This window comes from Melozone crissalis, unplaced genomic scaffold, assembly GCF_028551555.1.
Source record: "Melozone crissalis strain CALT ecotype California unplaced genomic scaffold, PUWL_Pcris_2 ptg000046l_1, whole genome shotgun sequence".
Classification (NCBI taxonomy): Eukaryota; Metazoa; Chordata; class Aves; order Passeriformes; family Passerellidae; genus Melozone; species Melozone crissalis.
This window is the reverse complement of record NW_026535824.1, coordinates 6,329,561-6,356,725: the sequence shown is the minus strand read 5'-3', so window position 1 is coordinate 6,356,725 and position 27,165 is coordinate 6,329,561. Positions and strand designations below refer to the sequence as shown.

General features: G+C 53.5%; 1 protein-coding gene across 1 annotated transcript in view; it reads right to left on the bottom strand.

Annotated features, from left to right (window-relative positions):
• Nucleotides 1–2,153: 2,153 nt before the first annotated feature.
• The window catches only part of LOC128943472 (olfactory receptor 14J1-like), a gene marked incomplete at its 5' end in the record, with an annotated part of 37,804 nt that continues 12,792 nt past the window's right edge, over nucleotides 2,154–27,165 (bottom strand). Inside the window, 2 exons of the mRNA XM_054286408.1 lie at nucleotides 2,154–2,217; nucleotides 3,023–3,083. Of these exons, the coding sequence (XP_054142383.1) occupies nucleotides 2,154–2,217; nucleotides 3,023–3,083 (125 nt within the window). The remainder of the gene's footprint in view (nucleotides 2,218–3,022; nucleotides 3,084–27,165) is intronic.

The following is a 27,165-nucleotide window of genomic DNA, read 5'->3' as shown; positions in this document are numbered from 1 at the left end:
CAGCGGCTCCAAGGAGTCCCCCCTGCCCCTCTCCAGGCTCTTGAGGCTCCCGCCAATGGCGGCGCTCCCCCCTCTCTGGGCTCCCCACTTTGGGCTCCTGGGGGACACAGGGCTCTGCTCCTCCAGGCTGCCTCTGCCGGCAGCCGCCACCGGCAACCCCTGATGTCCCCCCGAGGGGCCTTTTCCGCTCAGCCTTGGACTGCTTCATTCTCCAAACATCCCCCCAAAAACCCCACCCAGGGACTCCTCGGGATGTCTGGGCCGGGCTCCCCCTCCCCGCTAACCGGCACGACGGGCGCGGGGGGGGGGGGGGCGATGATCCCACAGGTGGGGGCTGCCAATTCAGGCAGGGCTGCAGCGCGGTTCCATCTGTTCAGCCTTGATCAGCCTTTGTCCCGCCTCTTCCTCCCGCTCCTCCTCTGTCTTATCCCCACCTCCTTCTCCTCCTCCATCCCTCCTCCCTCTCCTCCTCCCCTGTAACCCCGCCTCCTTCCCTCCTCTTTCTCCTCCCCTTCCATCCCTCCTCGAGCTCCTCTGTGTTATACCCACCTCCTTCTCCTCTTCCATCCTGCCCCTTCCATTCCTTCTCCTCCTCCTCCTCCCCCTTCATCCCTGCCCTTCCCTCCCTCCTCCTCCTCCCCCAGCAGCAGCCACACCCTCGCTGCCCATTCCCGCAGCCCTCGCAGCCCGCGGCAGGAGCGGGGATGGAGCCGGGACAGGTCGGGATGGGCAGCGCGGGGCTCTCGGCTGCTCCCAGCCGCTGCGGGCGGGGGGAGCCCAGCCCGGGCCAAAGGAGAGGCAAACTGGGCAAACTGGGGGCTGCACATCCAAACTGGGCCTTGCTGGGGACCCTGCCTGGCCACTGCCAGCCCTTGGGGCTCCTCTCGGCACATCCGCCAGGGGGGAACGCACACAGGGCTGGGGGATCCCAGCAGTGGCAGCACCGCCAGGGACTGGGGTGGACTGGGCTGCACTGGGGTAACTGGGAATGACTGTGAGCATGCTGAGAGACACTGGGATATACCAGGAGTGTCTGTTAACCATCCTCGGGTGACTGGAACCACATTGGGAATAGGTGGGACCATGCTGGGGAGAACTGGGACACCATGCTGGGGGTACCTGGGAGCGAGTGGGAATGACTGGATGTACACTGGGGACAACTGGGCATGACTGGGACCATGCTGGCAGGGACTGGGATCATCTATGGAGTACCTGGCACTATACTGGGACAACTGGGATCACACTGGGAGGAACAGGGAGTGAGTGGAACCTTGCTGGGGGCTACTGGGATCCTACTGGGATCACAGTAGGAGGAGCTGGCCAATGCTGGGAGTGACTGGCATCATACTGGATCATACTGGCAGCAACTGGGACTGCACTGAGGGTGACTGGGAGTGGCTGTTAGCAACTGGCATCAGGCTGGAAGCTACTCAGGGCAGCTGGGAATGACTGGGAACATGCTGGGAGCAACTGGGATACACTGGGAGAGACTGAAACCACAAAGGTGGTAAATGGCAGCAACTGGAGCCACACTGGATGATCATGGGAGCAGCTGTGCCCATGCTGGGATCCTACTGGGATCCTATGGAAAATGGCTGGGATCATACTGGGAGTGACTGGGAAGGCGCTGGTTCTGACTAGAACCATACTGGAAGTGACTGGGAGCAACTGGGCCCACACTGGGAGTGCCAGGGAGTCACTCTGAGCATGACTGCAATAACGCTGGGAGTATCTGGGACTGACTGGGGTCATACTGGGGGTGACTGGAACCATACTGGGAGTGACTGGGAGTGGCTGTGAGCAACTGGGATCATGCTGAAAGCAACTGGGGGGAACTGGGAGTGACTGGGAGCATGCTGGGGCTGACTGGGATATACTGGGGGAGACTGGGAATCACTGGGATCATACTGGAGCCTCCTGGGGTCATGCTGGCATTGACAGGGAGCAACTGGGATCATAATGGGGGCCACTGGCATAATACTGGGAGTGACTGGGATCATCCAAGAAGCGAGTGGAACCATACTGGGAGTGACTACTGCTCCTGCTGGGGTCACCCTGGAAGCCACTGGGATCACACTTTGGGCAACTGCTAGAAACTGGGATCATCCTGGAGGCAACTGGGAGGAACTGGAAAAGACTGGGATCATTCTGATCTAACTAGAACTGTACCAGGCCAACTGGGATAAGCTGAGACTGTCTGTGACCATACTGGGGGGACTGGAAGCACACAGGGAACAGCTGGGACCATGCTGGGGGCAACTGGGAGTGAGTTGGACCTCGGTGAGCGGGACTGGGACTATTCTAGGGACAACTGGAACCATGCTGCGAGGAACTGGGAACAACTGGAACTACTCTGGCAGCAACTAGGATCATACTGGTTTGACAGTGGGAGCAGTTGGATCCATGCTGGGTGAGACTGGGATCACACTGAGGGTGACTGGAGTCATACAGGGATTGACTGGGAATGGCTGTGAGCAACTGGAATCATGCTGAAAGCAACTGAGGGGAACTGGGAGTGACTGGAAGCATGCTGGGAGGAACTGGGATATACTGGGAGAGACTGGGAATCACTGGGATTATACTGGAAGCTCCTGGGGTCATGCTGGCATTGACAGGGAGAAACTGGGATCACACTGGGGGCCACTGGCATCAGACTGGGAGTGAGTGGAGTTACACTGCAAGTGACTGGGATCATACTGGGAGTAACTGGGATCATACTGGGACTGACTGGGATCATACTGGGAGTGACTGGGATCATACTGGGAGTAGCTACAATCGGACTGGGATTGCAGGGGGTGTGATTGGTCCCTATCTGGGGGGTGCTGGGAGCTGCCAGGCGCATGCTGGGAGCCGACTGCGCAGCCACTGGGAGCAACTGGGAGCAGCTGGGAATGGCAGGATGCAGCTGCAGCAGTGGCAGCTCCCCGGTGGCCCCGTGCCGGTGCCGCTCGTGGTGCCGGTTCTGGCTGTGCCGAGATCCCGCTGGAAGGGGATCCCAGCCAGGGACCCCATGGACACCAACCGGGGGAACCCCGGGCCGGGCTCCGACAGCGCCACGGGCAGGGAACGCTGGGACAAGAGAACTGGGGAGACACCGAGATTTGGGGGCGGGGGGGCACGGGGGAACCAAAGGAGGAACCAAAGGGAGAGCTGGGAGAGCAGGGAACGGGGTTTGGGGGTTCCAGGACTGAGAAAAGGGGAGGCTGCGGTGGGTAGAGGGGGCACGGGCTGGGCTAAGGGGGTTCGTGCATGCAGGAAAGGGAGCTCCAAGGAGCCCAGGTGTTCCCATTCCCAGCAAAAGGTGGGAAAACCCGGGATGGCCGGGAATAAGGGTCCCAGGTGTCCTCGGTGTGAAGGAAAGGAGGGGCTGGGGGCTGGGAAAGGCAGGAACTGGGGTCCAGGGGGTCTCTGCGGGAAGGAAAAGGGGGCTCTAGGGGCTGGGAGAGGCGAGATGGCCGGGAAGGGGGTGCGGGGTGGATCCCCTGCCCGGGAGTGGGGGTGCGGGGGTTGTTGGTGTCAGATGAGGGGGTGCAGGGTGGATCCCATGCCCGGGAGTGGGGGTGCGGGGGTTGTTGGTGCCGGATCAGGGGGTGCAGGGTGGATCCCATGCCCGGGAATGGGGATGCGGGTGATCCCGGTGCCCAGGAATGGGGGTTCAGGAACCTCCGGTGCTCCGGGATGGGAGATCAGAGAGTCCCGGTGCCGGGGGTCCCCTTCAGCTCCCGCCGCCCCCCGGGGCCCCAGGATTGCCCCCAGCCCCAGCGCTGGAGCCATCGCGCTGCTCCTCCTCACTCCCAGTGTGATCCCAGTACGGTCCCAGTAGAACTCAGTCACCCGCGAGCTGCTCCCAGGATGATCCCAGTACAGCCCAGTCACTCCCACTGCTGCCATCCCCCCCAGCCCTCGCTCCGTTCCGACCTATCCCGGCTCCATCCCCGCTCCTTCCGCCGGCTTCGAGGACTCCGGAACCGGGGGAGGATGAGGAGGGAGGGAGGAAGAGGCGGAGCGGCAGCAGGAAGCGGCGGGAGCACAGGACGGCCGGAATCGAGCGGCTCCGGCGCTGCCTGAACTCTGGAACCCAAGAGCATCGCCCCCCATCCCGCAGGTGCCCGGGGAGGTTCCCCCATGTCCCAACTCCTGGGGTCACGCTTGGACTGGGGGTCCCCCGTCTACTCGGTGCCCGCCCTGCCCAGGCTGCTGGCAGTCCCAGCAATGCCAAAAGCTCCCCCCTCTTCGCTCTCCCCATTTCGGGATGCAGGGCTGTTTGGGCTCCCGGGCTCCCTTCTCCCCTCATTCTCTGCTCTGGGCTGCAGCGGCTCCAAGGAGTCCCCCCTGCCCCTCTCCAGGCTCTTGAGGCTCCCGCCAATGGCGGCGTTCCCCCCTCTCTGGGCTCCCCACTTTGGGCTCCTGGGGCACACAGGGCTCTGCTCCTCCAGGCTGCCTCTGCCGGCAGCCGCCACCGGCACCCCCCGATGTCCCCCCGAGGGGCCTTTTCCGCTCAGCCTTGGACTGCTTCATTCTCCAAACATCCCCCCAAAAACCCAACCCAGGCACCCCTCAGGATATCTGGGCCGAACTCCCCCTCCCCGCTCACCTGCGTGATGCGGGGGGGCGATGATCCCACAGGTGGGGGCTGCGAATTCAGGCCTGGCTCGGAGTGACCGCGTGCTTCCCTCAGCTCAGCCTTGATCCGCCTTTGCCCCTCCTCTTCCTCCCGCTCCTCCTCTTCCATCCCCCCTCCCGCTCCTCTGTGTTATCTCCACCTCCTTCTCCTCTTCCATCCTGCCCCTTCCAACCCCTTTCCCCCTCCTCCTCTCTTATCTCGCCTCCTCCTCCCGCTCCATCCCTGCCCTTCCCTCCCTCCTCCTCCTCCCCCAGCAGCAGCCACACCCTCGCTGCCCTGTTCCCGCAGCTCTCGCAGCCCACGGCACAAGCGGGGATGGAGCCGGGACAGGTCGGGATGGGCAGCGCGCGGGGCTCTCGGCTGCTCCCAGCCGCTGTGGGCGGGGGGAGCCCAGCCCGGGCCAAAGGAGAGGCAAACTGGGCAAACTGGGGGCTGCACATCCAAACTGGGCCTTGCTGGGGACCCTGCCTGGCCACTGCCAGCCCTTGGGGCGCCTCTCGGCACATCCACCGCGGGGGAACGCACACAGGGCAGGGGGATCCCAGCAGTGGCAGCACTGCCAGGGACTTGGCTGCGCTGGGATCGTACTGGGAGTGACTGGGGCTGTACTGGCTTTGTACTGACATCATACTGGGATCGTACTGGAGTGTCTGGGATGGTACTGGGTTTGTATGGACATCATACTGGGATCATGCTGCTATACCAGGGCAGATTGTGATCACACTGATGGAGACTGGGATCATGATGGGATCATACTGGGATTGAGTAGGAGCCGGCGGTGAGCAATTGAGACCTTGTTATGGGCAAATGGGATATATTGGGAGTGACTGGGATTATGCTGAGGGTGACTGGGAGCAGCTGTGAGCAACTGGGAACACGCTAGGAGCAACTGGGAGGAGCTGGGAGTGACTGGGTGCATGCTGGGGGGGTTGGAAACTGCTGGGCTTATACTGGGATGAACTGGGATCATAGTGGCAGTTAGTGCCACTACACTGAGGGTGGCTGGGAGTGCTTGGGAGCAAATGGCATCGTACTGGAAGGAACTGGAAAGATGCTGGAGGGAACTGAGGTACACTGGGACATGCTGGGAGTGACTGGAATGAAAGTGAGGGGGAGAGCAACGTGAACCATGTAGAACAAAACTGGTTTATTCTGGCAGGGACTGGGAGCACACTGGGGCCATATTTGCATCATACTGGGAGGGCCTGGACTAATACTGGGAGGATCTGAGAGTGACTGGGAACACACCCTGCACATCATCCCCCATACTGGGCATGACTGGGGGCAAGCTGGGAGCAAATGGCATCATACTGGGACTGACTGGACTGATCTAGGAAGCAACTGGAACCATGCTGGAGGCAGCTGGGACCATACTGGGAGAGACTGGAAGCAACTGGGATTATATTGGAACCACACTGGGAGCGCTGGCATGTGACTGGGATCAAACTGGAGCTTACTGGGATCATACTGGGGCTGAAAGGAAGCGACTGGGATCACACTTTGGGCTACTAGGAGCAGCTGAGAGAAACTGGGACCATGCTGCAAGCAAACTGGAGGAACTGGGAAGGACTGGATGCATGCTGGAAGCAACTGGGATATACTGGGCATGACTGGGGGATCATACTGGGATAACTAACACCTTACTGGGGCCACTGGCAGTGCCTGGAAATGACTACAAACATGCTGGGGACAACTGGGATATACTGGGAGTGTCTGGAACCATACTGGAATGACTGGAACCACAGTGGGAACAACTGGAACCACACTGGGCGCAACTGGGAGTGAGTGAGACCATGCTAGGTGGGACTGGGATCATATGGGGAGTGACTGGGACTATATGAGGGACAACTGGGTACTACTGGCATCACACTGGGAGGAACGGGGAGCAGCTGGAACCATGCTGGGGGCAATTGGGATCCTACTGGGATCACAGTGGAAGCAGCTGGGCCCATGCTGGGGGAGAATGGGATCCTACTGGATCACATTTCAGCAACTGGGACTGCACTGAGGGTGACTGGGAGTGGCTGTGAGCAACTGGGATCAGGCTGGAAGCCACTCCAGCCAACTGGGAGTGACTGGGAACATGCTGGGGCAGCTGGGTTTTACTGGGAGAGACTGAAACCATAGTAGGGGTAAATGGGAGCAACTGGAACCATGCTGAGAGATAATGGGAGCAGCTGTGTCCATGCTGGGGTCATACTGGGATCACACTGGCACTGATGTGACCGGAAGAGTACTGGGAGTACCTGAGAATGACTGGGATCCTACTGGAACCAGACTAGGAGTGACTGGAAAGGTGTTGGCCATGACTGAAACCATACTGGAGATGAATGGGAGCAACTGGGCCCACACTGGGAGTGACAGGGAGTCACTCTGGCCATGACTGGAATAACACTGGGAGGATCTGGGAGTGACTGGGTCATACTGGGGGTGACTGGGAGCAACTGGGATCATAGTGAAAGTGACTGGGATTGTAGCAGGAGTTACTGGGATTATCCTTGGAGCCACTGGGATTGCAATGGGTGTGAATGGATCCTGACTGGGGGTTACTGGGAGCTACTGGGCCCATGTTGGGAGGAAAGTGTGGAAACATTGGGAACAACTGGGACCAGCTGGAAGGAACTGGAACCATGCAGAGCAGACTGAGACTACAACTGGGATCATACTGGGAGCAACTGGGACTACACTTTGGGCAACTGATAGAAACTGGGATCATGCTGGAGGCAACTGGGATTAATTGGGAAAGACTGGGATCATTCTCAGGTAACTAAAGCCTTACTGGGGCAAGTGGGATAAACTGGGAGTGTTTGTAACCACAGTGGGGGGACTGAAACCACACTGGGAACAGCTGAGACCATGCTGGGGACAACTGGGAGTGACTGGGACCATGCTGGGAGGCACTGGGACTATTCTAGGGACAACTGGAATCATGCTGGGATCACAGTGAGAGCAGGTGGGTCCATGCTGGGTTAGACTGGGATCACACTGAGGGTGATTGGAATCATGCTGGGATTGACTGGGAGTGGCTGTGAGCAACTGGAATTGTGCTGAAAGCAACTGGGAGAAAGTGGGAGTGACTGGGAGCATGCAGAGGGGGGGTGACTGGGATATACTGGGAGAGACAGGGAGTCACTGGGATCACACTGGAGGCTACTGGGATCAGGCTGGGAATGACTGGGATTATACTGGGAGTGGCTACAATCGTACTGGGAGCAGAGTGGGTGTGATTGGACCCTGACTGGGGGTTACTGCGAGCTACCAGGCCCATGCTGGGAGCCAACTGGGGACATAATCAGAGGAACTGGGAGCAACTGGGATAAAACGGGGGGCAAGTGAACCATGCTGAGGTAACGGGGAGTGCCTGGCAATGTCTACGAGAATGTTCAGATATGGCAACTGGGATATACTGGGAGTGTCTGAGACCATACAGGTGGTGTGAAATACAAAGTTGTGTTTTGTGACTGGTACAAACAGGTGATGTGTGTAGTTGTGAATGTGAAATGTGTGGACTCCAACAATGGGAAAGCTGTGAATTCTAATAATAACTGAGGAAAATAAAGCATGGAAAAAGGCCTTTGAACCTATCTTTTGTTTGCAATTAACCCTGCTTGATTTTGGTGCATTGGAATTAAGGTGTTAAAGATGTTGCTCTTTGCTTGCATTTAATCCATAAAAAGCTCTGCAATAATAACATTTTGAAGTATAATTTTAGAATATTACTTGTATCTTTGAAACTACAGCTTTGGAATATATATAAAGGAAATATGCCTATCTCATGCCTTATTAAAGCAGAGAAAAACAGCTTGAGAAAGGAAGCTGAACATCACCTCAAGGGTTTATGGTTTCGACCAAAGGGAAGCTAGACATCACTGTTATGAGATTTATAGTCTTTGCAATTAAAAGGTGGACACACATCTGGGGAGCTGGACCCCACCAGATGGGATTCGTCTTTCTTCTTTCGGAAACTGGACCGTCACCATCTGGGGATACTCCTTTGAGATACATCCTGAGAAATTAAAATCACAATAGTGTATAGAATTGTGATGTAATAATTTGGAATAAGAATTGCTGATGAGTAAAAGATTGGAAATAGAAACTGCTGAAAAAAAAAGCTGATGAGTACCCCTATAAATACCTGTAACCATCAATTATCGGTGTGCAGTTGGAGGGAAAACTTCCCCCACTGTACCCAGCGCTGTATTGCTCATACTTTACCATATTAATTAATAAATTGATTGCTGCTTGAATATTGGCCTAGTCAAGCTTCTCATTCATAACACCAGTCCTCCCCAGTGTTTCCAAGGGCAGTTTCATTTCTCTCGCTGGCTGTGGCAGCCAAACCCAGCAGTGGGGTCAGTGCAGTGCCCATGGCTACAGCCCCTTGCAGGGGCCCAGTGCAGCTTGGGCTGATGATCCACCCTCACAGCTGGCCCAGGGCAGCTCTGCAGTGGCTTTGGTGGCCCCTGGGGCTGGCACACACCTGAGCAGTGTGTCTGTTTGCAGTGGGGCAACTCAGCAGTTTCAGATTGCTTCAAAAAACCCCCAAAAGGGAAAACCCCTCTTAGGCTGAGGGCAGCCAGCTCTCCAAGCACAGCAGGTCCCAGGGGAGTGAGGACAGACGGGATGGGGCTGGGCAAAGTGGAGCAAGGTTGTCCACACTGGGTCAGAGCTCCAGGCACAGCTTCTGTGAGCAGGCCAGAGCTGCCGGGGAGAGACCCTGGGTCAGTATCAATCACAGAATGCTGCAATCAACTCTGCTCCAAAGAGAAATAAAATAAAATACTTCCTTTAAAACAGGAATGTGTATTTTTTTCAAGGTGTTTGAAATCTTTCTCCATAATAGGACTTGGAAAATTTTAATGACCCTCTCAGGGCTTTGGTGTTGTTTACATCAGAGTCAGTCCGTGAGAGAGTGTCTTCAAAAAACTTCTCAAGCACTCAAAGTTAAATTTAGACTCCAAAGTTTCTTGAAGTTTTTATGGGTCCCACTGAGGGACATGGCTGGGAAAGTGTCCCCAGGTTCCAGTTAGAGCAGAACACTGGAGGCAGTGATGACAGCTGGGGACAAGCAAGGGAAAGCTGTCTCTGGTGCTGAGCAAAGCTGGATGTATTTGAGGAATGCAAAGGGCCAAGGCCTGAGCCCCAGCCCCTGGCCAGGCAGATCCTGTCCCTCTCTCCTTGCTCAGGGCTCTTCCCGGGATGGGCACTGGCATGTGGGGATGTGCAATGGCAAGGGCAGGAGCATGGGGCGGCCCCTGCCAGGCTGCTGAACAGGGACAAGGAGGCAATGAGGCCCCAGGCCTGCAAGGGTCACTTGTCTCCTGCTCCTGCCTCAGGCCCAGGCCCAGCAGCCATGGCCAAAGTGCTGCCCAAGTTGGCTCTGGCAGGGCTGTCTTGCAGCTGCTGCCCATCCCTGTGCCCTGTGCAGCCCAGGCTCTCCCACGGTGTCCCTGCCCTGCACCTCTGTCCCTGCAGGCTGTCGGCATCCCCCGGCTGCCCCACCTGGCTGGGCCCTTCCTTTGCTGACAGCTCTGCCTCCTGCCTGCCTCTGCCTGCCCACACAAAGCCTGGGGCTGATACCAAAAGGGTTCATTCCATTTTTACCCTGCCTGTGAACTTTCAGCACAGGAACAAGGCATGCAGGGGCTGCTTTCCCAGCAAGGATCAGTGGAAGAGAAGAAGAAGACATCTGGTTCAAGGGTGCAGGGATAGAGAAATCAAGGAGTGAATCTGGGAACTTGGGGTGGGTTTTATGGAAATGGGTAAATTGTAATTCACATTTAGTGATTGTGTATAAGCAACACATTTGTAGAATTACATGTCCATGTAGGGTTGGGAGTTATCCCTCACCAGACCTCAGGCCTGAATAAATGACACCCTCTGAAATAGCAAATTAGTGTTATGGAGTCTTGTTCTGATATTTCAGAGATTTGCTGACCGTGGTTCCTCACAGAACCAAGGAGTCAGCTGTGACACTGTGGAACCCCATGGAACAAAGGGTCCATTGTGACACAGCAGAACCCCATGGAACCAAAATCCATTTTGGCACATTGGGGCCACATTGAACCAATGGTCCATTGTGATACTGCGGATCCAAGGAGACCATTGTGACCCTGAGAAATCTCTTGGAACCAAGGGGCCATTGTGACACAGCAAGGCCTGGTGGAACCATGGGTCCATGTCACATGGTGACACTGCAGAACTTCACGGAACCAAGGTGCCCATGTTCTACTGCAGAGCCTCGTGGAACAAAGGGTCCATGGTGACACTGCAGAACCAAGGAGACTGCTGCTGGCAGTGTGAGAGCTCATGGAACCAGAGATCCATTGTGACACAGCAAGGCCTGATGGAACCAAGAGTCCCTTGTTAAACTGTGTGGCCTCATGGAACCATGAGCCATTGTGACACAGCAGGGCCTCATGGAACCATGGAGGCCATTTTTACACTTGGAGGCCTTGTGGAACCAAAGGGCCATTGTGGCACTTCAGAGCCTTGTGGAGCCAAGGGGACCACGGTGACACTGTGGGGCTGCATAAAGCCAATGGTCTCTTGTGGCATGGCAAGGCCTTACGGGATCATGGAGACCATTCTGACACTACAGGCCTCATGCAAGCAAGGAACCATTGTGACACTGTGGGTTCTTGGCAGGCCAAGGAGCTGTTGGCACACTGTGTGGCACCATGGAACCAAGGAGGCCATTGTGACACTCCAGGGCCCCATGGAACTAAGGATCCATGGAACATTGCAGGACCCCATGGAACCAAACTCCATTGGGACATTGTGGGGCCTCATGGAATTCTGGGGGCCATGATGACACTTGGAGGCCTTGTCGAATCAAAGGGCTCTGCAGGGCCTGATGGAATCAAGGAGACTATTCTGACATTTTGAGTCCCATGGAACCAAGGGTCCATTGTGACACTGTGGCACCGAGGAGACCTCTGTGACACTGCAAGGCCCCATGGAAGCAAGGGACCATTGTGACACTCTGGAGCCCCATGGAAACAAAAGGCCAGTGTGACGCATCTGGGCCTCATGGAACCAAGGATCCAATATGACACCTCACTGTGACACTGCAGGGCCCCATGGAAACAAGGGGACAGGGAACAGGTCTGGTTGGCTTGGCCTGACTGGTGCAACTGCCCTTGGTATGTCGGGGGTCTCTTCTCATGTACCCCTGAAACCCTGGGGCTCTGGGCTTTCCTTCAATTGGAAAAGAACGGCTCTTCTCATTCAAGCATCCATGACCAAAAGGGGATTTCCCCTCCAAATTTCCCGATATCCAGGGATTGTTCCCAGACAAAAGCTGCCATTACCAACAAGTCTGGCTGACCTAGTCTTCCTGAGAGCTGGGTCTCACCTGCCCTCAAACACTGAGGCTCTGTGCTTTTCTTTCCTATGGAAAAGAGCTGTCCCTCCTGCACAGGCACCCATGGCCAAAGCTGGTACTTGTCCTCCAAAATTCCTTCATTCAAGGGTTTTTTCTCCCAGACAAGATCTCCCAGTACAGACAGGTCTGGCTGGCCTTGGCTTGTGGTGGTTGCCTGAATTCTGCCCTGAAACACTGGGGCTCTGCCCTTTCCATCCTAAGGGAAAAGAACCATCCTTCTTCTCCAAGTGCCCATGGCTGAAATTGGGATTCCACCACCAAAAGTCCTATATCCAATTATTGCTCCTACACAAAAGCTTCCATTACAGACAGATCTGGCTGGCCTTGGTCTCTGGTGCCTGCAGTTCATTAGCCCCTGAAGCACTGGGGTTCTGTGCTTTCCTTCCAATGGAAAAGAATCTTCTTATTCCTCCACGGCCAAAATTGCTAGTCCTCCTAAAATATTCACTACATGAAGGGTTTCTCCCAGACAAAACCTGCCAGCTCTGGCTGGCACTGTGGGCTCTGATGGCCACCTGTCATCTGCACCTGAAACACTGGGGCTCTCTGCCTTCCTTCCCATGGAAATAGAACAGTCTCCTCGTCCAGGGGCCATGGCCAAATTTGAGATTTGGCCCCTAAATTTCATGTATCCAAAGATAGCTCCCAATCAAAAGCTGCCAGGAGAGACAAGTTTGGCTGGCTTGGCCTCCCAGGGGCTGCTTCTCATCTACCATCAAACCCTGGGGCTCTCTGCTCTCCTTCAGATGGAAAAGAAATGGCCTTTTCATCAAGGGACCAGTGGGCCAAAACTTGTATTCCACCTCCCAAATTCTGTGTATCCAAGGATTTCTCTCAGGCACAAGCTGCAATTCCAGAAAGGTCTGGCTCGCCTTGGTCCTTGGTGGCCTCTGCTCATCTGCCCCTGAAACACTGGCCCTCTGTTTTCCTTCCAATGGAAGAGAATCGTTGTTCACATCAAAGTGCCCATGGGCAAAACTGAAATTCGGCCTAAAAAATTCTATCTATCCAAGGATTGCTCCAAGGCAAAAGCAGCCAGGACACACAGGTCTGACTGGTCTTGTCCTGAGGTGATTTTCTTAGACTATGAGCAGAATGTTTTCATTTGCCAATACCTTGGAGAGGGCTGAGAGATCTCCCAAGATGGGGTTTGGAGGCCTCAAGCACATGAGCACTGTACAGGGACAGTGGAGCTCTGTGCTCAGTGGGGTGGAGACTGAGGACAGCAGAGGAGAGCCCTGGGAGGGACTGAATGGTGGTTTCAGAGATGGTGGATCCCTTTGACATAGTAGAGAACAGACAGAGAAAGAAAGAATTAATGCAAAGGACAGATAGGGAGGGCCAGACAGGACCCAAAGAGAAAGGAATTTCCCTCCCAGGGCATGGCTGTGGTGCAGCACATCCCCCAGAAGGAGCCTGGGTCAGCCCCAGGCTTTGTGTGGGCAGGCAGAGGCAGGCAGGAGGCAGAGCTGTCAGCAAAGGAAGGGCCCAGCCAGGTGGGGCAGTCGGGGGATGCTGACAGCCTGCAGGGACAGAGGCGCAGGGCAGGGACACCGTGGGACAGCCTGGGCTGCACAGGGCACAGGGATGGGCAGCAGCTGCAAGACAGCCCTGCCAGAGCCAACTTGGGCAGCACTTTGGCCATGGCTGCTGGGCCTGGGCCTGAGGCAGGAGCAGGAGACAAGTGACCCTTGCAGGCCTGGGGCCTCATTGCCTCCTTGTCCCTGCTCAGCAGCCTGGCAGGGGCCGCCCCATGCTCCTGCCCTTGGCATTGCACATCCCCACATGCCAGTGCCCATGCCGGGAAGAGCCCTGAGCAAGGAGGGAGGGACAGGATCTGCCTGGCCAGGGGCTGGGGCTCAGGCCTTGGCCCTTTGCATTCCTCAAATACATCCAGCTTTGCTCAGCACCAGAGACAGCTTTCCCTTGTTTGTCCCCAGCTGTCATCAATGCCTCCAATGTTCTGCTCTAACTGGAACCTGGGGACACTTTCTGAGTTGAGTTCCTCAGTGGGACCTATAAAAACTTCAAGAAACTTTGGAGTTTAAATTTAACTTTGAGTGCTTGAGAAGTTTTTTGAAGACACTCTCTCACGGACTGACTCTGATGTAAACAACACCAAAGCCCCGAGAGGGTCATTAAAGTCCTTGTGCTGTGTCTGTGCTGCTGAACTGGGCTGGGCTCCTGGCCCAGAGGCAGCTCCTTGGAAACCAAGAAGAGCTTCAAAAAGACATTTCTCCTGAGGAGCAGCTCCTCTCCCAGCCCAGCAGGGCTGGGGCACTGCCTGCAGCCACCCCGGGCACAGCGCAGAGGCACAGAGAGCTTCAATCAGTCAGGGCTGGGAAGGTGCTGAGAAGTGCCTGGGGCCCAATCACTGCCAGCCCTTGGCACAGGAGCCTCTGGCTGCAGGACAATGCAGCTGCAGCTCCTGGAGCCATCTCCTGAAGCTGGAACATCCCAATGCCTGCAGACTCTGTGAGTAAAAGACTGAATATTTCTGGTGCAGGGGAGGTTAAATTCTTATGAAGCTCTGACATGCTGAGGGCTTCTGATCAGTCATAGAATATTTCCAAGACAAGGATTTTGATAAAAATGAGGAAATTTCCTAACACTTTGTATTCAGTTTCCTACAATTGGAGAATGCTAGGGAGGAGGGGATAAATATTAAAGATTGATTATGAATTCTGACAAGTTCCTGAGACATCTGAACCATTACTTTTGGTGATCAATAAGTTCACAGGAGATCCCTAATGTGCTTTTAGCCACTCTGCCCAAGCACAGCAGCAGCATCACCTTTGCTGGACCCATCAGGCTCAGTCTGAGCTGTCCTTTCTCCAAGCTGCAAACAGAATCTGCCCCCAGCCAGTGCCCTGCAAACAGGCTGTAGGGGCACAGGGTGTACACGGAGATTTGGGGTCTGTGAGTGCTGGCACAGAGAGATCAGGCACTGGGAAACACCTGCAGGAGGAAAATCTCCAGCAAGCAGAGAGAAGATCAGGCAATGAGAGGAAACAAAACCCAGAAATGCTGTGGCAGGGAGAGTTTAAAGATGCCCACAGGATCCCCTCCAGTGCAGCCCCTCCCTCTGAACAAGCCCCCTCCCTCCTGTGCCCCAGCCAAGCCTCTGCCCTCAGGGCCGGGGCTCCAAGGCGTGCAGCCCCTCCTGTGCAGGCAGAGCTGAGCAGAGCCGTGGGGCAGCTCTGCAGCCCCGGGCCCAGTTCCCTCTGCAGAGCACAGGGCTGGGAGCAGCTGCCCAGCCCTGGGGGCTCTGGAGGGGGCACTGCTGGCTCAGGGTGACGCTGTCCCCAGTGCCCGGCTCTGGGCAATGCTGTCAGTGCAGCCAGGGAAGGAGCTGCGTCTCCCTTCATCCAATACCATCATAAGGACATTTGGGAGTTTCTCTGAGATTTCAGCCCAAGCTGGGAGCCTCAATCGAGGGTGCAAACCTGTCCTAGAACAACTTTGAGTTATAGGATTGATGGGGAAAGGCAGAGGTGTTGTGACACTGAAAGTGCTGATGGGTTGGTGGAATGAGCAATGTGAGTCCTTGGCTACAAAACTGGAGCTGGGCTGTGGTGGATCCATCTGCTCTCAGCAGTACTTGAGGGTTGGTAAGAGAAACTTGGGAGTGTGAACATTCTCCATTTAAGAAATTGAAAGCCCAGAGAAACTCAAAACAGAATGAAGTGACAGATCATCTGCTCCCAGTCTGCACTCACCATCTGGCTGCAGGGAACTCACTTTGTTCTACCAGAGGGCAGCAGAAACGCTGAGTGTATCTGATATTGAAGAGCAGGACAGACAGGGGGGGAGCTCAAAAAGAAAACCTCACAACTCTTAAACACAAAACAGTGTCTGTGTATGTTACAGTGGAGGGTGTATGGGAAATGGCTTTGATTTTGGTTACAGATATCTCCTCTGACTCGTCACTGTCCCTTTCTCCATGAACAGGTGCCCATGTGCTGCCACAGCAAATGTCCAACAGCAGCTCCATCAGCCACTTCATCCTGCTGGCATTGGCAGACACGCGGCAGCTGCAGCTCCTGCACTTCTGCCTCTTGCTGGGCATCTCCCTGGCTGCCCTCCTGGGCAACGGCCTCATCATCAGCGCCGTAGCCTGCGGCCACCACCTGCACACGCCCATGTTCTTCTTCCTGCTCAACCTGGCCCTCAGTGTCCTGGGCTCCATCTGCACCACTGTCCCCAAAGCCATGCACAATTCCCTCTGGGATGGCAGGAACATCTCCTACTCAGGATGTGCTGCTCAGCTCTTTTTCTTTCTGTTCTTCATTTCAACAGAGTTTTATCTGCTGACCGTCATGTGCTACGACCGCTACGTGTCCATCTGCAAATCCCTGCACTATGGGACCCTCCTGGGCAGCAGAGCTTGTGCCCATATGGCAGCAACTCCCTGGGCCAGTGCCTTTCTCAATGCTCTGCTGCACACAGTCAATACATTTTCCCTGCCCCTGTGCCATGGCAATGCCCTGGGCCAGTTCTTCTGTGAAATCCCACAGATCCTCAAGCTCTCCTGCTCCAAATCCCTCCTCAGGGAAGTTGGACTCATTGCTGTCAGTGCCTGTGTAGCACTTGACTGTTTTGTGTTCATTGTTTTCTCCTATGTGCAGATCTTCGGGGTCGTGCTGAGGATCCCCTCTGAGCAGGGACAGCACAAAGCCTTTTCCACCTGCCTCCCTCACCTGGCTGTGGTCTCCCTGTTCATCAGCACTTGCACATTTGCCTACCTGAAGCCCCCCTCCCTCTCCTCCCCATCCCTGGATGTGGCCCTGTCAGTTCTGTACTCAGTGGTGCCTCCAGCCCTGAACCCCCTCATCTACAGCCTGAGGAACCAGGAGTTCAAGGCTGCAGTGTGGAGACTGGTGACTGCATGCTTTCAAAAACATTAAACTGCTGGGCAATATCTGCAAATAACTTGCAATCAAAGTCATCTTTGCTACTTCTTGTTGACTTCATTTTAGAGTTTCTTTACCTTTGTTTTACTTTTTTCCTATCGTCCAAAAAGAAATGTCATTGTTTGTTGCATTGGTCATTTTGTTCCTCTCCACCATCCCTGTGGCCACAGACTGTGGCAATGAGGGGCTGTGCTGTTGGTGCCTTTAAATGAAATGATGATCTCTCCCATCAAGGTTTTCTGCAGAGATGCCCTTTTGTTGCCTTCTCTGGAGCTGCAGCAGCAATGTCTGTGTGCAGAGCTGGGGGCAGATCAGGGCTGGCCCAGCAGCTGTGCCCAGCAGCAGCAGCACTTGGTGTTGCCAGTGCTGCTGCCGTGGCCCTGCCCCGCTGCCCTGGTGGCCCTGGTGTTGCTGTAGGGCATGAGTGCTCTCAGGGCCAGGCACAGCCCTGGGGGTGGCAGTGCTGGGGCTGCAGCAGGGACAGGCCATGGGCACTGCTGGGGTGGTGCTGACGCCTCAGGCCAGGCCCTGGGGGCTCCAGGCTCCTTGCCCAGGCTCTCTCAAGAACACGGCCAGGCCAATGCCCAGCACAGAAAAGCCCCGTGAGCAGCCCCAGGATGGCCGTGGGCAGGCTGGGGGCAAACAGCATGGCTGGGGCTCTGCAAGGGCCCTGGGACAGAAGGGAAGGAGCAGCAGAGCAGGGGCTGATCCATCCCCAGTGCGCTGCACAGCCCAGGGCAGCGTCCCAGAGCGTCCTCATGGAGCTGCCAACAACATCCTCCCCTCTGCAGCCCTGGCCTCTCCCCCAGCTCACACAGGTGCCCCATCCTTGCAGGCACAGACACGGCAGCACTGGCTCAGCAGCCCCTGTTTGCATTGCACACAGCAGGCAGGAGCACCCCCATGCTGTTGTTGTGGGGACATGAACCTGAGGGAGCACAAATGCCATCAGCCCCTGGGGCCAGCAAGGGCTGGGGAACACCAGGGAAACCACTCAGCTTTGTCCTGGCCTCTGCAGTCAGCCAGAAAGTTTGTTCCCATCAGGTGGGAGTTTCCTGTGCCACTGCAGACGCTGTTGCTCAGAGCCAGGGCTGCCTGGCAGCCACCCCCAAACTGCCCTGAGCATTTCCTTGGCTTCACCTTTGATTTCTTTACTCTTCACTGGTACAAATTTCTTCCTGTTGTCGACCCCTGTTCCCTGCCCTGCAAACAGCCCATCCCTGTTTGCCATTTCCTCTCTGGCCCCACTCCCCACTGCAGTTCCTGACTTGGCCCCATGGGAACGTCCCTTTGGGCAGCAGGATCATCCTACAAGTGCTGCAGGAATTGTCTGCAGGCTCCTGCAGTGCCTGGTGCTGCTCCCTTGCCAGAGGCACCCCAGGCCAGGGGGGCACATCTGGGCTGCTGTGTCTGCCTCTGGGGCTCCCTGTTCTGGGCAGTGAGGAGGAGCTGCAGAGGCTCTGCAGGACTGACAGGATGGGCTTTGGGGCTGGCAGGAGAAGCTGAGGGACCTGGGCTGCTGGAGCTTCTGAAGAGGAGGCCCAGGACTCATCCTGCAACTGCTCCAAGGGTGCCTTCAGAGAGTCACAGAATCAGCAAGGGTGGAACAGGCCATGGAGATCATCAAGTCCAACCTGTGCCCTGACACTCCCTTGTCTCCCCTGAGCCTCCTCATCTCCAGGATAAACAACCCCAGCTCTCTCAGCCACTCCTCACAGCACTTGTGCTCCAGACCCCTCACCAGCTTTGTTGCCCTTCTCTGGACACACTCCAGCCCCTCCATGTCCTTCCTAAATTGGGGGCCCCAGAACTGGACACAGCACTCGAGGTGCTGCCCAAGCAGTGCTGAGCACAGGGGAAGAATCCCTGCCCTGCTCCTGCTGGCCACACCATTCCTGATCCAGGCCAGGAGCCACTGGCCTTCTTGCCCACCTGGGCACACTGCTGGCTCATGCCCAGCCTGCTGTCCATCAGGCCCTGCAGGTCCCTTTCTGCCTGGCTGCTCTCCAGCCACTCTGTCCCCAGCCTGTAGCACTGCAGGGGTTGTTGTGGCCAGAGTGCAGGACCCGGCACTTGGACTTGTTAAACCTCACCTTGCTGGATTTGTTCTCAGGATCCACTCTGTGCAGGGCCCTGTGCAGAGCCCTCCTACCCTCCAGCAGATCCACACTCACACTCAGCTTGGTGTCATCTGCAAATTTGCTGATGCTGTACTCAATCCCCTTATGCTGATCATCAGTGCAGATATTGAAATCCACGATGGTTGGCTCTGAACCCTCAGCCATCCTGTGGGTGCCCTGGGATGGCACTCAAGGTGATCTGTTCCATAACCTTGCTGGGCACCCAGGTCAGGCTGACAGGCCTGGAAGTCCCCACCTCCTCCTTCCAGCCCTTCTTGGCGATGGGCTCACATTGGCACCTGCAGTGCTCTGGGACCTCCCTGGTGAGCCAGGACTGATGGTAAATGATGGAGAGCAGCTTGGGGAGCTCATCCACAGCTCCCTCATCCCCCTGGGATGGATCCCATCCAATCCCAAACACCTGTGAGCATCTGAGTGGCTCAGCAGGTCACCAACTGCTTCCTCCTGGATTAGAGGGGGCTGTTCTGCTCCCTGTGCCCATCTGCCAGCTCAGCAGAGCACTTGTCCTGAGGAAAACCTGTCTTATTCTTGAAAATTGGGGTAAAGAAGGTGTTATGTAGCTCAGCCTTTTCCTTATCTTTAGTTAAAATATTCCCCACTGCATCCAATAAAGAGTAGAGGTTCTCCTTCTTCCTCCTTTTGCAAAAAAATTTTTATACAAACTTTTTTTTTACAGAATGGGCCAAGTTAAGTTCTGATTTAGCTTTCACCTCTCTAGTTTTCTTTCTGCATAACCTAACAACATTTTCAAACACATCTTGCATTGCCAGTCCATTTTTCCCCTGAGTTCCCACAAAAGCTCCATGGGCAGCCAGGACAGTAATTTTCCTCACCAACTCATCTCTTGCCACACTGGGACAGACTGCTCCTTTCCCCTTAAGATTACTTTCTTGGAATATGTCCATCTTTCCTCGCCCCCTTTGTTTTTAAGGGCTATTTCCCTTAAAAAAATCAGGACCTGAATTGGTGCTCCCCAAATCAGCATCCTAAACAGGCCAAAATCAGCCCTAATTCCATTGTAGAAGTTTTGTTGCTGCCCCTCCCTTCTTTCCCAGAACATTGAAAACTTGATTATTTAATGGTCACTGTGCCCCAGGCAGCCTCCGAGCCCCACATCTGCCACCAACCCTTCTCTGTTTGTGAACAGCAGGAGACAGAGTGGGAGTGTTACCAAAAATTTGGTGAAACAGAAAACTCATTAACCCCAGTGTAGCATTAAGAAGCAGCATTCTTTATTCAGCTGGATGCACGGGGGAGAGCTCCTCCCAAAGCAGTGCAGGCTGAGTGCAGGAAAGTTTCTGTTTATATTCTGTATTTTGCACACATATTCATTGATTGTCCTGGACTAAACCTATATATGAATATAATTTTCCTGAAATGATTAACATATTTCCCCTCCCCTTTTGCATGTGTTCTTCTGTCCTGGGGTCTCTCTGGTGGTCCCTGGTGATTGTGGACCCCAATGTTCCCGTGGGCCTGGCTGAGCTGGAAGGACACTGAGGCTGGTGAACTTCCAGTTCCCCTTCTCACACAATGGGCATTGTGTGGTTTCCACAGGCCTGGGGTTGTGGAGAACAAGCTCCAGGTGTCAGCTCAGCTGGTGTAGACAATTTATCATCTGATAACATGAGGTCACAGAGTGGGCTATGACATCAGAGAGTGGGTTATGTGGGGTCATTGAGCAACTCTGACATAATAGACTGCCTCTATGACATCACAGAGCCAGCTGTGACAGGGCAGAGGTCTGACATTCCAGAGCAGACTGTGACATTACAGAGTTGGCTGTGATATCATAGACCAGCTGTGTGACATTAGAGAATGGGATGTGACATCACAGAGCAGTCTGTGACATCACAGAGGGGCTGTGTGACATCCCAGCAGGGCTGTGTCAGGTCACTGGGTTGGTCACTCTGCCCCAGCTCCCCCTCACAGTTTCTCCCAACAAGTCCAATGCTGTTCATGCCCAGCAGGATCCCTGTCCCCCGGGATCCCCCCCAGCCCACCTGGAGCCACAGCCGCCACCAAAGGGTGTTCCACAGGATCCACCCCGGAGCCTGACATGGGGACAAGGGGCCAGGGCTGTGTGACCAGGACATCAAGCACGGGGATTATCCAGGTCACTGTGGCCTGGTTTGGGTTGCCCAGGGCAGGAAAGATGTCTGGCAGCTGGAGCAGGGTCTGGGAAGGGCCTCCAAGGTGGGGCTGGAGCCCTTGGGCTGTGAGCAGAAGCTGAGGGAGCTGGGCTGCTCCAGCCTGGAGCAGGGAAGGCTGAGGGGCTCCTCATCCCAGCCTGGCAAGGACAGTGAGGAGGGGATGGAGAACACAGAGCCAGGCTCTTCACCGGGGGGCCTGGTGGGAGACAAAAGCCAATGGATGGAAGGGGAAAGAGGGGAGATCAGCCAGTTGGAGATAACACATTTCAATAAATTAACAGGAAAATAAAACTAAATAGGATCTAAAAAAACCGCTTCTCGCTGTCTTTTTAAATATCATGTATTCACTTTGAATACACTACTGAGATCTACCTAACCACAAAAGACTTGAATATTAAAATTAAATTATTCCCAGAGGCTTGGCTTGTTCAGGTGTTCTGAATGTTATTGAGCCCTGGGACGCTGAATTCCTGCACTGAAGAGCTGAAGGCTGAACAAGCCTCTGGAGCAGGAAAATTCAGCAGCAGCCTCCAAGTTGCTGAGGATGTCAGCAGCCCCCACTGAGGCCATCCCTGCCCAGAGACCGTGGGGGAATGGGCAGACAAGGAGAGCGTCCCTGGGGCTGGGGCAGCACAACTCAGAGGCACCAGGGGCTCCAGCTGGGAAAGGGAGTGTGGAGTGTGGCTGGGAAAGCCCTGCCTGGGCTGTGCCAAGCAGGACAGACAAGCCCTGATTGGGCTGTGCCCAGCAGGACAGACAAGCCCTGACTCCCAAATGCCAAACAACTCTCTCAATGAGACATTTAAAAGGAATTACAATTTTTTGTGTACTCTGAGTTATGAGCAGTGGAGAAATACCAGTACAAGAAATTCTGAGGAGCACAGAAGAACAAAACAGCCTTTACTGGGTACTTTAGAAAATCAGAGAAACTTTGGTAAAAGGTTTCTTATAGCTTTGTAGTGGTTTTGGTTTGTTAATTTAAGATTTTTCAAATCCTGGGATTTCTTAAGTAATGTATGGATGAGTGTGGTGGGTTTTAGTGTCAGTTAATTATTTATGTATAAATTTTGTTATGAGATAGGATTGTGAGAAAGGTACAGTAGGCCTAAAATTTTAAGAGGGTACAAAGAAATTTTTATTTAAAAATAAATTTAAAAAGAAGAAAGTAGTAAGAATTAAACTCTTTAGAACACTTTTTTCTTTACAACCTTTTTTTTACTGACAATGGAAGGAAACTAAACCTAAAATTTCTAGTTAGGGTACTATTTCTAGAATAGTCTTTTTTAGTTTACTTTTGGAGAGAAGTTTTACTTGTTTAGATTATGGAGATTTTTTTTCAAAAGGATAAAATGGATTTTTTGATCCTCCTTATTCTCTCACTGATAACAGTTGTCTAGGGAACTTTGTTATTGTGAAGCTACTTTTATTGCTACAAGCTTTTTTACAGCTTCTTAAGGGTCATGTCGACTTATGGGGTATTGCTTTAAGTATGAGTCATTTAAAGGTAAAAGTTTTTATTATTAAGTTCAAAATTATTTTTATCTCTGGGAATAGAGATCTTTTTTTGAGGATACTGGATTATTTTTTTTTACCCTGTTTACACTTTTTATGAAATTACAGTTATTTTAACATTTGTTTATTTAAGTATGGAGATTTTTGTTTGATATTAATTTGAATTTTTTTCTGTAGTTTTATGTGTTAGAAAGAAAAAGAGTTTTTTCTCTTTAGTTTAGAAGACAATTTTATTTTTAAGAGTAAGGGGTTTTCTTTCTTTTTTTTAATTAGGATTTCATTGCTTCTTTACTTACTTTGATGGTTTTATGTTGTTTCTTATATGCTTGTATTTTGTTTTTCTTTTACTCAAGGGAGGATTGAAGTATTGAAAAGGTTACTGATCCGCCTGTAACTTGTGCGGGAAGTTGTGGTTGGGTTGCATTAGGATTGGTTTTATGGTTGGTTTTGGGGTTTTTTTGTGTTTAAACTTTTAGTTGTAGGGTTATTTTCTATGGGTTGTAAGTTGTAGAAGTTTTTGGTTTTAGTTGTGTTGCGGGGAGGGGGCCTGATGGTAAGATTTTAATAGGTGTGGCTAGGTTTGTTCTGGTTGGGGTTTTATAGCCTCTTTTTTTTTCCTGTTTGGTAGTTGTTGGAGTTTGGTTTGGTTAGAATGGGGGGGAGGGGGGGCAGCCTGGGGAGGGGGGAAGGGGCTCAGCCCACAGCAGGGTTGCTTGGTTTGGTTTGATTTGGTTTGGTTTGGTTTGGTTTGGTTTGGTTCGGTTGAGATGGAGGCCAGGGCCGGGGCCCACTGCTTCTTTGTTGACTGGAAAAGAAAGAGGAGGTTCCTGGGTTTTTTTAATCTTTAACATACGTGTTTCACAGAGGCGTGTTCAGTATCTTAGTGGTTTAACAGATTGTCAGTTACACAAACAGTTTTGCTTTACTTTTTAAAATTCTTCTCATGTCAAACTGACAGATATTCAATCAACAGAAAACACTTCTCAAAGCATTGACTTGGTCCATTCATATTCACAAACTCTAAGCCTGTTCAATTTAATGTTAATCAAAATCTGCAGGAGCACAGAAATAGAAGAAGAAGAAGACACAGAAACAGAGAAAGACAAAAGAGCCAGCCTGGTTCCGTGTTCTTTTGTTTTTATGGTGTCCCATAGTGTCACAATGGTGCCTTGCATCCATGGGACCCCGCAGTGTCATAATGGTGCTTTGATTCCATGGGGTCCAGCAGTGTCACAAGAGACCCTGTTTTCAATTGGATTCCACAGTGTTGCAATGGCCCCAAGGTTCCAGAAGGCCCTGCAGTGTCATAATTGTCCCAATGATTCCATGAGGCCTTGCAGTGCCACGATGATGTCTGTGGTTCCCCAGGCCACACAATGTCATGTGACTCCTCTGTTCCATGAGCCCTGCAATGTCACAATGGACTTTTGGACCGTGGGGGTTTGCAGTGTCACAATGGTTTCCTTTGGCTCCACAATGTCAAAATGGACCCCTGATGACAGGAGGCCCCACAATGTCACCATGGCCCCTATGCAGCCCTCAGTGTCACAATGGCCTCTTGGTATCATGAGGTCCCAGAGTATTCAGAATGGTCCTCTTGATTCTGTGGGAACTCCCAGGGTCACAATGGTCTCAGTGGTTCCATGAGGCCATGAAGTCTCTTAATGGTCTCTCCATGGTTCCATGAGGCCCTGCAATGTCACAATGGACATTTGGCTCCATGGGGTCTCATAGTTTCACAATAGCCCTTTGGTTCCATGACACCCCAAAGAGTCATAATGGTTCCATAAGGCACTGCAGTGTCACAATGGACCTTGGTTTGATGGGGCCTCTCAGTGTCACAACGATCCCTGCATTCCATGGAGCCACACAGTGTCAGGACAGTCCCCTAGATTCCATGAGGCCCAGCAATGTCACAGTGGTCTCCAAGATTCCATGAGGCCCCTCAGTGTCACAATGGTCCCCTTGGTGTCACAGGACCCCAGCGTGTCACAATGGTCCCTTTGGTTCCATGGGCCCTGTACTGCTGCATTCCCCCCTCCCTTTCTAAGGCCACCCTGCCAGCTAAGAAATGCTCCGTGGGCCTCAGCCTTGGCCAACAGCCCCTGGGTTCAGCTCCTCTGCAGCTCAGTACAAACACTGTCTGCCCCAGGCACTGCTGCTGCCCAACCAGCTCCTGGTTCCTTTAGGAGCAGCCCTGGGAGCTGTTTTTGTTCCCTCCGTGGCACAACATCCCTGTTCTCACACTGCCAATGAAAGCTGTTGATGCCAAGTGCGGCCAGGATGAACCATTGCTGGGAATGAAGCCCCTCTCTTAGGGCCCTACAAACAGTGCTCCAAAAGGAGCCCTTGGAGCTCTCCTGGGCCAGCAACTCCCTCTGGGTGGGGCCTCTCCCAGCCGGGAACTCTCCCGTTTGCTGCACTTGGGGATCCTGAACAACCACAGAGCCTGGGCCGATCCCCCCACTCCTCCATGCTCTGCCCTCTGCCCACTGGGGAGATGCCAAAGGATCCACAGGGAGCATTTCCTGCCCTCAGGGGAATTTCTCCCAGGTGCCTTGCACTGACTCTTTGTGTCTGTGTGCACACAGGAGTGCCTGTGTTGGGGAAATGTGGCAGAAATGCTGCTCTCTGAGGGCTTGAGTGCCTTGGATAGCTGAGTCAGTGAGGCCTGTAAGTGAGGTTAAATCACAAGGTCTAAGTGAAGTTAAATGTTTCTTAGAGTTGTTCTTCGTTGAAGTTGTTATTTTTAATATAGGTTATTAGGTTAAATATTGTTGGGTGTTATTCCTCTGTCAAATTAGTAAGTCATGCATAATAAGTTAGGGTAAATACTCTTAAGTGCTGGTCTTTTAAGGTATCAGTTAGGGTTAAGATATAAGTTCAGTCCTGTTAAGTTTGAGCCCTGTTAAGCGTTTAGGCCGTATTCCTTTTATCCTTGCCCTCACTGTCCTTGTGTCACACACACACAGAGGGAGAGTTCTCGGTTCATTTCTGGTTTAATTGCCTGGATTTGGTTTGGTTTTGTTGTTGCTTTTTTCCTTGCTGTGCCTGAAGTGTCCAGTCAGGAGCAGAGGGACTCTTGCCAAGGAACTTTGTGCTGCTGTCCCTTAATATTCAATCTGGTTTTTGCTGCTCCCTTGCTGGGGATTTTTTCAGCGCTCTCAAGGCCTCGTTCGTAACAGGGTGAAGGAGCCCTGGCCCAGGCTCTGGCCCTGGGGGACATGGGGATGCTGCCGTGGGTCCCTGTCCCCCTGTGCCACCCCCAGGGCCCCGGCCCCCCGTCCCCGTGTCAGGCTCTGGGGTCGATCTCGTGGAACATCCTCTGGGGGAGGCTGCGGGGCCAGAGGCGGGGGGACCTGGGGGGACAGGGGACCCTGCTGTGCACGAGCAGGGTTGGACTGCTCTGGGGGGAACTGTGAGGGGGCTGGGGAAGAGTGACCTCCCCAGTGACCTCACACAGCCCCTGTGATGTCACACAGCCAACTCTATGATGTCACACAGCCCCTGTGATATCACAGATCCTAATGCTATTATGTCACCCTGTGATGTCATATAACAGTACTGTGATGTCACAGAAGACTGTGATGCCACAAAGTCACCCTGTCATATCACAATCTTTTCTGTGATGTCACAGCCTGCTCTATGATGTTACACAGCCGCCTGGTGATGTCACAATGCACTCTCTGATGCCACAGAGCCATACTCTAATGGCAGAGTTTGCTCTATGGCCTCACATCCTCTGTGATGTCATAGTCAGCTGTGTGATGTCACAACCCCCTCAGTGATGTCACAAACCCCTCAAGAACTCAGTTATGCTGAAACACTGAAATTTCTTGTTCTTTGAAGAGATCCCTGTCAGGGACACAACGGAGACAGAATAAGAATCCTTAACACTGATTTACTATTTAAGAGCGTATCATTTATTCAGCCCTGAGGTCTAGTGGGGCATAACTCCCAACCTCACATGGTCATGTAATTCTACCAGCATTGCTAAATATGTATTACAATTTACCCATTACCATAAACCCCACTTAGAGTTCCCAAATTCAGTCCTTAAAATTTTCTGTCACTGCATTCTTGAGCCAAATGACTTCTTCTTCTCTTTCAAACATTCTGGCTGAGAAAGCAGCCCCTGAATGCCTTGTTCCCATGCTAAAAGTTCACAGGTACAGTAAAAATTGAATTAACCCTTTTGGTATCAGGCCAAGGCTTTGTGTGGGCAGGCAGGGGCAGGCAGGAGGCAGAGCTGTCAGCAAAGGAAGGGCCCAGCCAGCTGGGGCAGCCGGGGGATGCCGACAGCCTGCAGGGACAGAGGCACAGGGCAGGGACACCGTGGGACAGCCTGGGCTGCACAGGGCACAGGCATGTGCAGCAGCTCCAAGGCAGCCCTGCCAGAGCCACCTTGGGCAGCACTTCGGCCATGGCTGCTGGG